This window comes from Labrus mixtus, chromosome 9 (genome assembly GCF_963584025.1).
Source record: "Labrus mixtus chromosome 9, fLabMix1.1, whole genome shotgun sequence".
Lineage (NCBI taxonomy): Eukaryota > Metazoa > Chordata > Actinopteri > Labriformes > Labridae > Labrus > Labrus mixtus.
This window is the reverse complement of record NC_083620.1, coordinates 18,456,896-18,470,849: the sequence shown is the minus strand read 5'-3', so window position 1 is coordinate 18,470,849 and position 13,954 is coordinate 18,456,896. Positions and strand designations below refer to the sequence as shown.

Genomic DNA, 13,954 nt, shown 5'->3' with positions numbered 1-13,954 from the left:
CAACCAGATGACCTGTAGAATAGCAGTTAGTGTATACCCATATCACTGTGACACGAGCACCTGTTTTGTTAAGCACAGGCACACATCTGCAGTTTCAAGAGAAACCCATAATAAATATGACACCAATTCTCTGTGGGCAGCTTTCCCTCTTGGTGCTGATGTCAGAGGAAGTATTACTGTATGATTGACACTAGAAAGGGTGCAGACATGATGTCAAGAAGGTTAAAGGAACATGGAATAAAATTATATGGGTATAGAATTACACCCACAGAAACAGGAATACACCGGCTACTTTCACTCAGCTGTCACTCACAGGCTGCTTTGCCCTTTTAAGTGAAACGTGGGATTTGAAGGCTTTTCAGGGATTACAGTTAACTATGCAAACAGTGCCACCTAGTGGTCACTTGGCAGTTTGCTAAACTGGGAATAAATCTGAGAGAAAAAGCCTGAGTGAGGTTGACATTATTACATATAAATGATTTCAATATGGTTTTATTGGAATGAATGCAAATGTCAAGTGATTTAACTAAAATGTTAAGAGAAGTAGAACAAACAGAAACATTTCTGAATGTCTTCTCAATGATTCAGTGTGTGTATGTGTGTGTGTTTGTTTTGAGTGGATTGTTTATTTATGAGTCAGTGTTTTTCGTTTATTAGTGTTATTCAAGTTCAATCTGCTGTCCACAGATCATGACAAGAGGTGATACATTTTGCAGCTATTCAGGGTGTATTTCTATAAAATGAAATCATTCATTTTGCTGTCGTGCTCCCTTGTTTGTTCTCTTTGATGAGCCTAATCTATTCCCCATACGAGGTCATTAATGTAGCTTCATCCATCTATTCAGAAGTGTACGTACATTTTGCTTTCCACAGGTAGACAGTTTAATCAGTTTCTATTAATCACACAGCAGACATTTTCCTCTGAGGTCAGGGTCAGAATGGGAGTCTCAAAAGCCGTTAAAATATTATATCTCAACGTAGAGAACCTAATTCTAGACATTCCAGCAACTATATCGTCATTAGTTGGTGAAACCTTGAGGGTCACGGAACCATTTTCATAGGGTATGTAGAGTTAATTATGTATCTTACAGACTCCACTGTCAATCAAAATTTAAATAGAGTTATGACTCGAGCTGCACAAGTCAAGGAACTCAAATCCCTCGCTAATATTTGTGTTGGCTAGATAATATTAATATTTATATTTATAAGGCTAATAACACTTTCTGATTGTAAATGTTATCAAACGATGCAGTCGGACTATCTAACGGTAGATCAGGTATATTAAATATATTGTTTTAACTTTAAAAATTGTCTGCATCCACATTTTCACTATAAATATTTGTTTCCCCCAGTTCCTGATCATTTGGACTTATGTCTACATATATTAACTGTTGATCATTTACCAAAGACAAATACTCTGCATTTTGTCATTAAGTCTGGGTCATATTATTACACCGCATAAGTACACAACCATGCAATTTAAAAACATAAAATAAAAGAGCTATGACACTGGTTTAATCTTACATCCTCTTTAAAAGAAAAAAGTTAGATATCTGAGAGGCCTTCAAATGTAGCGCTGTTTGACTCCCATTTTGACTTTCATTCAATTTAAGGATTGTTTTATATGACTTATTTGTCAATTATTTATGTCCTCTTTTAAAGTATATGTGTGTCTGTAGTTAGTGTTTCAATGAATACATGTAGTAATATTTGGTGCTAAATGTGTATCATGACATTATTTTCAGCCTTATATGGAAGATTACTTTTTGTTATTGTACAATACAAAGAAATGGAAACATTATTGAAGAGAATAAGTGTCATTTAAAATAACATTTCACACATTAAAGGCACTTTAAGGTTATTGTTGGTTTTGATTATGAAGTACATTCAGTTTATTTATTAAAGCAGTGATTCCCACAGGACCCTGGGGTGGGGGGATTTATAAAGGGGGTCCCAGCAAGACTTCAGTTTGATGTCACACACTGCACTGCTATTCTGTACTTTATGCAGCCAATGTTAGAGGTGGATTTAAAAAAAGAACGACTGACTGTGTGTTTAGTGTATGCTGATATATGTTGATGTGTAGGGTGAGTGAAGGTGGTGGAGTTTGAAAATATTTTCCCCTCCACTTATTTGTAAAGTAATAAGGGGCCCTATTTGACTACATTACCATATTCTAGATCATTAGATCAAAATCAGATTGTTGAAATCTGGTAGTCATTGTAAGGTATGTGTGCATATCTAAAAATGAGGTTAAACACTGCACGCTTAAAATGAGAAGGGAAAATGATTTATGAATCTTATTACTCCCTCCTCCCTGACAGTGTGCACCAAAAACGAAATCAATTATCAGCTGTGGGGGAGCTCAGCTACCTAAATCACACACTTTATTGTAGTGAACACTGAGCTCTTCAAAATGACAGCCGCTACTTGGACACGTGAGAAACATCCTGAGACACATGGACAACTGGCGGGACGTGCAGAATCACACCGGCCTCTGTTGCCAAGGAGATGCGAAACTAGAGGAAGGATCTGCCTGGTAGTTGAAGAGAAACAAGAAAACTCACACAAGATGACACTCACCTGAGAGAATGTGCTGCAACCTGGGGGAGGTTCACAGGTTCTCTGGATCGGCCGAGGCCACGCTGCGCTGTTGTCAATCATATTCTTCAGTGGCAGGCGAAGCAGCAATAGTGTTCATTTATATTTATTTATTTATTGACAGGCTCCACCATCAATAAATAATGAGGATGGAGAGCAGTCGTGACTGGCGCTGCACACATCGAGGATTCATACCCCTCCCAGCATTAAAATCATTTCATGAAAAAAAACATCCAAATAACGAGATTTTTGTGTTTGATTTATTGTTTCAGAAGATAAAAAGACAGAGTAAGCTTTTTGTCACAATGCATTACATCATCATCATCCAAAAATCTGAATAATTATCTTATAAAAAGTAAGATAATGTAAAAGTGCTTCATAAAACTTTTTTAATCAACTACATTTCAAATGTGTCAGAGCTCTATCCAAGGATAAGTTGGACCAAAGCCTCCCACATCTACACATATTTAAATTCCATACAATGTGCGCAAGGTCATCCCACACTTTCTCTCCCTAACAATAACATAAAGCGTGTCTCCATTACAGAAAGGCCCGGCCGCTTCTCCTGTGCAGGAAGAACTCCATTTTCACAGAGCGAGAGGAAGTGTCTCCTTCATGGGGACATTTTTTTTGAAGAATGAGCTCATAAAAGAGCTGGCTATTCTCTCAGCTGCATGCATTTTTTTTTTTTTTTTGAGCTCAGAGCCCATGCAGGGAGAACGTGAATAAGAGCAATGAATTTGGTTTGATCGGCTGTGCTGTGAGACGAGGGATTATTTATGGCTGGTAATCCATTTGAGGAGCGGCTCACGGCTTCCTCTGGCTTTAGCTCTGCTCTGTTGATAGACTGTCTGGACACATACCCGCTCTCCTCCTCCTCTGGTCTGACCCCCCTCCAGCCATTACAGAGGCACTGGCAGGCACGAGACGAGCCACACCCACGCAGCGCCGCTCCTTCCGTGTCATTCCCCTTTACAGCCACAGGGGGTGCACTGGTCCTGCCCACACTGCTTGGGAGGAAGGGCTGGCTCCGAGCCTTGTTTCTGCAGGCGGGCGGTTGGATAGCATTAACAGTTGGAATAGTGACAGTACCTACCCTCAGACAGATTAGTGGTAATGTGGGGCATTATGCATTCTGAGGAGTGTTTTCTCACACATCAATTAACTGCACGTCTAGGGGTCTCTTTTTTTAATGGTTTGAATAAATAAGGATTATATGATGCACATCAAGGTCAAGGTCACAGCCACGCCTTACAGAGGTGTCTGAATACATGTCTTGCTTTCATCGTGCCACTTGGTGTCAGTGTGGTGACATCCTGATAAAAGTCATAAAACACATGCTGAACACTCTCAGAGGGTTCACTCTGTGAGATTTCTCTCTCCCCCCTCCTCTCTTTTTCCCTCCCTCATTGGCTCTTTTATCTCCTACACCGGCTCACCTGGTTCTGTCTGCGAGTGGTCCGTGCAGGCTGGTGGTCAGGGTGGTTGGGGGTCCACGGCCCAAGGCTCTGATTGGAGTAGAAGTCCATGGGGTAGACTTCCTTCCAGCCAACCTCCTGCAAAGCTACAGCTGCCTGAGAGACAGCGATACCACAAATAATTCATCTCACTAACCTGAAAGTGTAACACCAGCCTACTTGTATGAGGCGCTACGGTGCATGATTCTGCTGTTTCTATCTCGTATTTGGAATGTTTTGGGGTAAACAAGCAGCAGGAAGCCGCAGCATGATGAGAAGACAACAACAGACAAGACAGGTGTCATAATATCAATGTTGGATAAGAGGCAGAGTTGTCATGTTATCCCTATGCAGCTGCACAGCACGACACAACAGCTGTTGCAGGAGAGCAACAGCACTCGCATGGCAGTGCTGTGACATAAGTGCAGACTGCTCCATATGGAGGAGAAGTGTGTGTGAATATTGATTCCGAATGACAGAAAGAGCAGCTCAATGATTGAACAGATGAATAAACAAGAGAGCAGAACAAAACATTTTGTCAGTTTGCTCCTCCATCTTTCAAATGATTTATACTCTAAAAGCTAAGTTCAGTTATTACAATATGGGATATTTTAGATCACGTGCGAAAACACGACGACGGCGACATAATTGAATATAAAAACTAACAAAAGCAAAAATCTTTCGATCCACTTGAGATGAGATCAAAGCAAACATGAACAGCACAGTTAGTAAGTGTGGGGGCATGATTTGTCACTGTTACACAGCTTGTGTGTAGCATCTGTATTTTATCATGATAGTTGTAGAAACACTGACAGGACTGTTTTCTTACACACAGGCTGAATCATTACAAAAAAAACAAAAAAAAAAACAGGGGAAGGAAAAATTCCATTTAACATGTCTTCATATTAACAAGGAAAACTAATCTGAAGGATGAAAACAAGAGCAGTAAAGATAAAGATACAGCATGTCGCTTACACCCCCCCCCCACCCGCATGTTTCAAGAGTAACCAAAATGCTCGACAATTTTTTTTGTATAACATGTCTAAGTATGTGCCTCGAGGTATTTTGAAATATTAACATGTCTTTTCCCCTCTGTATCCAGATATAGAAAAAATAGTATATGGGTTTACTTAATTTCCTTAAACTGGGATAAATCTTTTATAGTGTTTTTTCCCCCTCTCTTTCCTCCCCATCGTCCCTTCTGCCAGATTTCTCTTCATTTCCTCCTAGCCTCTGCCCTCCTCTCGTTTCTTTAGCTTTTACCCCACACTCTGCTCCTCTCCTCTCTCTCTCTCTCTCTCTGTGTTGAAGCTAGCTTCCCCTGCTAATCCCTGCTCTGACAGGAGAGCCAAGTGTGTCTTATTGACTATAAATATAACATGAGACGCACTGAAAATAAATGCCTCCCCCCCAACACACACCATCCACCCTTCTCCTTGCTGGCCCCACCCTCCCTTTGGCTCTTTTTCATCTTCATTGTAAATGCCACAGTGAAAAAGCAGGACGCACTGAGACGTATAGCGCTCATAGGTATGAGATGAGAGTGAATTAAGACTCATCTCAACCACACACATACTGCATGGACGTAAGTGTGGCTGCATATTATTTCTAATGCACAAACACTGTTTCCAAATAGCTGTGAATTTGAACTTATAGACCTCTGCCAGAAACAGTACCACATAACCATCACTTTCTCTGCCAAGGTGGATGCTATTATTATTCTCAATGGCCTCTTCCTGCAATGCAAGAGGGGCATAAAGATATGTAGTCGGAGGAAAACAGCGAGCCATTCCAAATCAAGAGTCAATATTCATGACCGCAATTCCCCTCGCAGCCATTTCACAGGGATTCAAATCAGTAGCAAATCTTTGTAGACAATCGTGGACTCAATTAAATGTCGTCATCAGGTGTTAACCAGCGGAGACACATGATAAGTCTGAACAGCCAAAAACGTCACAGAGGGGCTTCAGCAGCTGCAGCAGAAAACAAACACTTGCTTTGAAATAGATCTTTATGGGTTGGTGTTCAATCTATCTCCTCTCTTTTTTTTTTTTAGAAAAACAAGACAGCTGCAGAAGAGGGAGGGGAGGGGTGTGTGTGTTCTACTAGCCAGTAGGGGGGGCCCGTCTTCTGTTGATGCTGCTTTGTGTGTGCGTTTGTGTGCAATGGATGGAGGGAGAGATTGAAAGACAGGGGGACAAGCAGGCCTTGATAAGTCAGAAACAAAATCACACAGACTTTCTTTCAATCGCAGGTCTGCAGGTGTGTCTGTGTGTGAGTGCAATGCATGAGTCTACCCTGATAAGTCAGTGACAGCTGTGAGATGATAAGTACCTCATACGGGGACAGCAGGGGCTTGGAGAAGGCTGTGCCCCAGTCGATAGAGAGGCGTGGACAAGCGATCTGGACCCACCTGTAGGAGAGAGGAGGTGCAAATTTGCGCTCAAACGTGCATCCATAAGTGAGAGCAAATAGGCGTGCAAAAACAGAGCCGGTCAGAGAGGGCTACAGATCGAGATCCTATTAGGCAGGCGGGGCACATCTGCAGTTGGATACGTGATGCAACTGGGGTTTTTTTTCTTGCAGGGGGGAACCTCCCTCCTCCTGATCGCCAGCATCTGCTGGAGAGATCTGTCCTGATTTGCAACAGCTCTAAAGACGGCTACAGCTACACAGTCTGAATGCATAGTGAGCAAGTGAAAGGAGGTGGGAAAGAGAGGGAGGAGGGTCAGAAAGGAGGGGGGGGGGGGTGTAGACTTGTTACAGGAGGCATAAATAGAAAAACAGGGGGAAAGAAGTGAGAAGCGGTGAAAAGAGAAGAAATGCAGTGAGAAAAAAAGAGGGAGAGGTTAGGTGAGTGTGAATTAAAAAAAACAAAAAAAACCCTGCACCAGCCCGGTCTCAACGGAGGTAGCCTACATAGCTGGCAGACAGGGTGGTGGAGAGGGGGGTGGGGGTGAGGTTTGGGGGGGCTGTGTATGCGAGAAATGCGTCGAGAAAGGGTGGGTGAGAAGAAAGAGAGGGAAGGACACAGATATACAGCGATACTGAGAAAGAGAGGGAAAGTGAAGTCAAAAAAAAAAAAAAGAGGGAAAAGAGGGGCTGAAGAGGCATGAGCAAGAGGAGAAAAGAGAACAGAAGAAGAAGAAGAGGGGAGGAAGATTGGCAGGGAGAAAAAGTGTTTACTCTGGAAAATGCATGAAAGAGCGAAGCGGAGGGAGTGGATGTAAACAGCTGGAGGGGGAAAAATGAACAATGGGAGAATGGAGACGCAGAGGAGCTGCAGGGGCTATTGGGGTTAGCTTTTACAGATCAATGCTATCCACGGCCGCATCTGCACTGAGGGAGCGGACCCTCCCCTGTCCCTAATGCTAATGATGGAGCTCCATCAGAAGTATTGACAAATATGAACTGAGCTGCAGTGCACATAAAAAAGCCCCAGAGATAATGTTAGAAGTAGGTAAATGTCAATAAGACTACATCTGTTTTAGATTTAAGCGTCTGGAGGCATGCATGTGACACACATAAAGGGAAAAAAAAAGTTCTGCCGTAATCGCTTGAATACTTTCATGCCTTCTGCGTCAAAATCCCCATCTGTCTTTTCCTCAATTTTCAACTTACACACATTTTCTCTAACTGCAAAATTGATTGCACCGTTGACTCTCGCTCCACTCTGCTTTCTGTCACAGAAACATTCAAACCCCTCTAGGCAAAAGCATGGCATTTTCTCATTTTCAAATAACACTCTTTTTTTGCAAAAAAAAAAGAAGAAAAAAGAAAGAGTGAATTCTTATTCATGCTTCTAATTTGAAAGCCAGCTGAGTCAGACATATTTGCACCGAGCACCAACTTCCTCTGACCTATGTTTGCTGAGTAGAGATGGAAATGTGGAAACTGGAAAATGACCTTTAAGTCCATCAACTGCTGTTCATAACTGGAGCCCGTTAACGTAACACATGTATCAAAACCGCCTTGGTCCAAATACACAGTGAGAAAGAAGTAATTACAGAGGGGGAGTACTGAGAGTATGAATTTGTGTGAGCAAGCAGCATGTGTTTGCGTGTCTGCCACACGTATGAGTGTCTATTTGTAGAATGAGATAAAAAAAAAAAAAAGAGTGGAACAAAAAAAGGAGGGTGTTTAATAAGCAAAGAGAGACACCGACATGAAATGCTCAGAGCTGATACCAAGAGCAAGGTCTGAGAGGAAAGTGAGACAATAAGCATAAAAGGGATGCCCCCCCCAAAGGAGCTGATAGCTGATTGGCACATAGAACCAGAAGGGACTTTTCTAATATTAGCGCTGAGACAGGCTGAACTGTGCAGTTCAGTAAAACTCTGGTGCGTCTTGCCAGGTATTGTACTTCCACCTTATATCTGGCCTTCAATCTAGCCAGCGCAGTGGATAACTCAAATCATGCAGTGCAGGGGTACAAAGAGAAAGGAAATAAAATAGGTGCATTACACAGACAGAGTTCAGCAGAAATAAAGAATTTAAGAGTACAGGTTTGGTAGCGACCTGGTCTCTTCCCCTCTCAAATGATCAGATTTCTTAGCAGAAAGTAAAATCCTTCATCACAAAGACACCTACAAGGATTAGAGAAGAAGGATGCTTGCAGTGATACATAAAGAGATCGTAGTTTTGTCACTGCTCGGCAATGTTCTAGTCCGAGCGATGGCCTCGCTGCATTTCCTGCTGTGGCCCATTACACCCTGACACTGTTGGTGAGACCTCCACCTGCACGGCTTCGCTTCAATTACACACACAATCTTGACCCGCCAGAAGCAAGAACAATTAACCTTTCAACGCAGCAGAAAAAAAACCAAACGAGAAGTGCTCATCTCTGAAGGCACACTCAATTGAATAAAACAAACATTTTCATTTCAATTGAGTCAAAAATAAAAAATTCAAACAGGAAGATGAAAGCCTGCACTGCACCGGGTGGCATTTATGCTCTAGTTGAGATAAGTGTGTGTGGTGTTCAGATATCAGTACAATGGTTTAAAACTTGCTTGGGGACAGCCTAATTACACACTTAAGAGCATATGCTAATGGTGTCTCTCTCTTTATATGAGCGAGTATGTGTGTGTCTAATGACAGAGAAAGCCCGAGGGTGGGTTCTGCACAGTGTGCTGTGTCGGCTGGTGCTGAGCACTAATGTGTCCTCCACCACCCCACCGTCTATCTCTCAATCTCCTGCTCTCTCTTTCCTTATATTCCGCTTTAAACACAGATTAAACACAGCTTAAAGCATATGGTGGTTTGTAAAGTCTATTGGAGTTCATGCAGGATGACTGCCTTCTTACACACTACTCTAAGCGGAGAGTTAAAAAATAAATAAGAGGAAAAAACTCAAACAGCCAGGAGGAACTTTTGTTTGAGTCAATTATTGCAGGCCCATGAACTGAAAGGGGAACGCCAGGTGTCGTCAAGATTTTGATCCAGGAGGCCTGTGCCTTTGTTTTCTGAAGAGAGGGATAGAAAGACTTGTGATTATGTATTTCTTTTTTAGACACAGCTGTGTGCGATCCATAGCAATGTGATGAAGTATCTATTTGTGACAATGTCATTTATATATAACTGAAAAATAACAACTGAGAAACTTAAAAAAAAAAAGGATGTATTAGCTCTGTGCATACTCCCAGTAAAGCCTACAGTTAATATGTATAGTTGTTCTGTTATATTAATGCTGATTAAGATGTTGATAGGTGTGTCTTTAGAATTGTAAGATAAGGCTTAGTAGCAGTAGCCTATGACATATTATTATGTTATAAGCCAAATACAGTAATGTCAACCATGACCTGTGGGGACAACAACGCAACACCTGCGAGATGTAATTTCATAGATAATACAAACATAGTATAATACATGTCTAGGAGGAAAACAGGGGATTCAGGAGGACCTGTATGCCTTCGATGTCACTGATCATTTCTTTGATCAATTTTCTTATTTTATCTCTCTGCTGGTCCTGCCTTTTTGATGCATGCAGCATTCTCTGCAGAAAAGTCCCTTCCTGCTTCTTTTAGACTTAGACGGGAGGAAATGTAGGCTCCTGGGTCTGTGTTCCAGTGACGGGCATTAGAAATATCTATATAGCAATAGTTAAGGCTATATTTTTTTAAAAGGTCATAAAGCAGCCTCAGTATGACATTAAGTGTTTTAGAACCAGTTTGAACTCCTCACAGGAAGATTTGTATGGGTTTTAATGGATAACTCTCACAAAATACTCAGGCATAGCCTCCAACAATACAAAATCATAACTGCTTAGCATTCTTTTTCAAACGGTTTCTGACTAAATGTCATGGTCATTTTTGTGGATGTAGTATGTGTCATCATTAAATGAAATTCCACTGTATTGTATTGGGCTGTAAAACTTGAGTTATATAAACAAGAGTGGACTAAATATATATTTATGAATGGGGAGCTAATTAGCTAGGTGTACTAATAAACTGGATGGGGTGTACAAAAGATAATATTGTTTATGTACACCACGGGCCCTTCATTTTGTATTCAAACATTTGTTTTCACCTTGTTGAAAAGCTTTTTTGTTCTGTAATGAGGGTTTGTTTTGGTTGGCTGAATCGTGCCTGACTTACATAATTTCAGAGTTGCACTCATACGTCAGTCCGTAGAGGAGAGCCAAAGAAACTCAGAAAAAAAACGGCTTTTACCGTGATCGCTCGCTTTCCAAACACAGCCCCCTCAACTCTCTACCTCTGCATCTCTCTCTCTCTCTCTCTCACTCAAAACTCCCTCTCAATCTCTCTCAGACCTTCTGTCCTTCTCTCACCCACTCCTCCCTCACACATCACACCTCTCATTACTTCACAGCGAGAGGCCAATCTGCGGGTTTGTGAGGAGCTTGTGTGTTTGTGCCTTTGTGAGTGTGATTGGTGCTGCTGCTGCACATCAGTGTCTCACTAAACCCTTGTCCATCTGCACCTCTGTTCTTCTGCTTTGAGGTCAGACACATCGGAGGAGCTGCACCTACGAGAAGCCTGAGCACTCGATATTTAATTGAAGAAACTTGGGCTCATTCTCATTTTGAGAAAGTAATGAGTACAGAGAGTAAACTGCGCCCTCCCATTGTAATTATCAGGAATCTATTAATGACAAGTTCCATGAGTGCATCAATAATGTCACACTTCACTGATTATTTCACAATTTGTAAGGGGAGTGTTTATATGTGGTATTCATTCGTTCAGCTTCCTTGGGCTGAGGCAACACAACATATTGTTACACTCATGTTAAGAGGATTTACATGAATATGAAGTTAGAGTGTAAGTTTAAAAAGAACAAGGGCAAGGTTACATCTTTTTACAGCCATTATTCTACTCTGACCTTCTTGCCATTACAGAATGAATAATAAGCCTTTGAATAGATCATCCGTGTGTAAAATGTTTTCTGTCTGGTGTGTCAAATCTGAGTGAAGCGTATCAAGCCTTCAGTACACTGGACAATTTGTTTTTGCTTCAAACACAAAAACCATGGTCCCACCAAGGCATGAATACCAATTTTGTTTATGAGCCTTCACACTCTGTGCTACTGTTTGTCCACTTCTTGTTAGACACTGAACTTGCAAATTATGCCGACTCTGAAATTATATGTGCAATGATGCTTACAGAATACATTTCAAATGTTGATGACTGAGGCTTTCATTTGATTTCTTGCTGTTGCTCACAGTTGCTCTAAGGGCCACGATGTGAACACATCAATAAGGCATTTAAAAAAAAAAAAAACAAGAAAGGGTTGTGATAATACAATTTGCCAATGAAGAAAAAAAGACCAAAATGGAGAACTGTTGAGTTGACGTGTTGAAGACACCTGTGATTTTAACTTCATTGTGGCAGAAATCCATGGAATTAAGTGGACAAAACTAAGAAATAAACTTTGAATTGAGAATTGAGAATTTTGGCTCTCCAGGCAGCATTTCATTCACTGTATAATAACTTCTAGATTTACCCTTTGACCAAATACACCAAGAACCTAAAAACGACTCATTGATCTGTGCTCTACAACCATATCCTGTAGCAAAAAATGGCAAACAAAACAAAATATATTTCAAAAGTTCTATCACTTATATTTATCCACCATGGCTTAGTATTTCTGATTCATTCAATTCAAGAGTCCTTGACTTCAGAGTGCAATAATGTATGTATAAGTATATCTTAATACTCACGCGTCCACATCTGGCATCAGATCCAGCTTGCTGGGGAAAATTTCCGACAGGAGAACTCGAGTAAAAGACTTGCTGTGTGACTGTAACTTTGACTCTAGGTGCTGGGAAGAGAAAGAAGAAAATGTAAGGGGCCAAAGAAAACGCTTTCATTCCACACATCAAACACACTTCTCCATAGGGTTATAAAACTGCACTTTATCAAGTGATGTACATAATAAATCACAACCAATGACGTACACCCACACAGGTACAACCCTATAATTCAAGGTTGTCCACAGGTTTTAGCTCTATTAACAATGAAAGCAGGAAGAGTTTTCAATGCAGTTTCCAGCTTCTATGGTCTCATATTTAATCAATTTCCAGGAGGCTTACTCAAGTCTCAAGGGTGGTTACAGCAATTAAAGCAAGGTAGCAGGGAGTTTTTCCTTTCTCTTTTGACCTCCAGCTTCTTCTGGCATCCCCTGGCCAGATGGAGTGTGTTGTCCCCTTGGGATGTCCTCTCGGCCTCCTTCCAGTTGGCATCGGAGAGAACACCTCCAAAGGGGACCATCTGGTTCGTATGGGGAACCAACTTAACTGGATGCTTTCAAGATTATGGGTTACGCTTTACCTTTATCACGGCTAATGAATCTTTTAATTTGATCAATATGTGCCAATGCACAAAATGAACAAGGTTTACTTTGGGTTCCTTCAATCCTTTAGGAAAAGGTAGTTATTCTGATCAAGATCTTCACTAATGTCCAGCAGACATCTACATTACTTTGAAGCCAAACCAGCTGTCGATCTTATACAACACTTGCCTACAAACAAGGCCAAGTGATACTTAACCTTCACTTAAGGTGGCAATTTAAACCCAACCCAAAGAAAGGAATACATTATTTCAGGCAGAGTATTCTCCAACTCCCATTGAACACTCATTTTACTCACTGCTGAGAAAATGATGACGACTCTCACTCCACTCGTAAAGGTTTTGAGCATATAGCATATATAAGCATATTTGGGACATTAATAACCTTCAAGTACATAGAATATATGTGAATATGGAACATCTCCCTTGCAATGCAAGGTCTGGTCCATTGTTTGACGAACAGGAATTGATTTGATTTGGTTCTTCTGGATCTGAGGTTCAACAATTGGCTAAGCAAACAACAGTGAGTGCCTTGCTCTCTGTAGAATAGTCATCCAGATGTATACTTTATTTTCTATAGGGAAACATTTAACCCAGTTGTGCTCAGCAAGGGAATTATGAGCTTTCCAATAACTGCTTGGCATCAGCCAGACGATTGGCTTTAGAACTGGTGTTGTGTATAGAAGGGGGTCCAACTTCCTTAGTATGAGTTCAGCACACCAAGGATCTGAGCTTTGCCTTCCATTTACCAATGCACCTTAGAGGGGAGTGGGACCACAAAGGGCCAGCCCCACTTTACTTTCCCGGGCCCCTTGGGTACAAGCCCAGACACCGTGCTTGGTCTAACATCCATAAAAGCTGGCCAGTTCAAGGAGCTCTTCTTTCTGATTGACTCTGCCTTTTAAAAAAAATGGAACTGGAACCTGGACCAAAATGTTATTCAGGGATACAGCAGGCAGCCAAACCAGGTGACAAAAACCCAGCAATGTTCCTGCAGTGAGATAAAGGTATGAGGGCTGCTGATATCAACTGATATCAACTTGGGAGTATCATGAGACATTTCTGCAACAGCGCTGTTATCAGATCAGC

General features: G+C 41.4%; 1 protein-coding gene across 1 annotated transcript in view; it reads right to left on the bottom strand.

The window, feature by feature from the left end:
* Nucleotides 1-2,844: 2,844 nt before the first annotated feature.
* dph1 (diphthamide biosynthesis 1) overlaps nt 2,845-13,954 on the bottom strand; it is a 58,619-nt gene continuing 47,509 nt past the window's right edge. Inside the window, exons 9-12 of the mRNA XM_061046647.1 lie at nt 12,238-12,338; nt 6,393-6,471; nt 4,041-4,175; nt 2,845-3,644 (exon numbers count right to left, since the gene is read on the bottom strand). Of these exons, the coding sequence (XP_060902630.1) occupies nt 3,564-3,644; nt 4,041-4,175; nt 6,393-6,471; nt 12,238-12,338 (396 nt within the window). The 3' untranslated portion in view covers nt 2,845-3,563. The remainder of the gene's footprint in view (nt 3,645-4,040; nt 4,176-6,392; nt 6,472-12,237; nt 12,339-13,954) is intronic.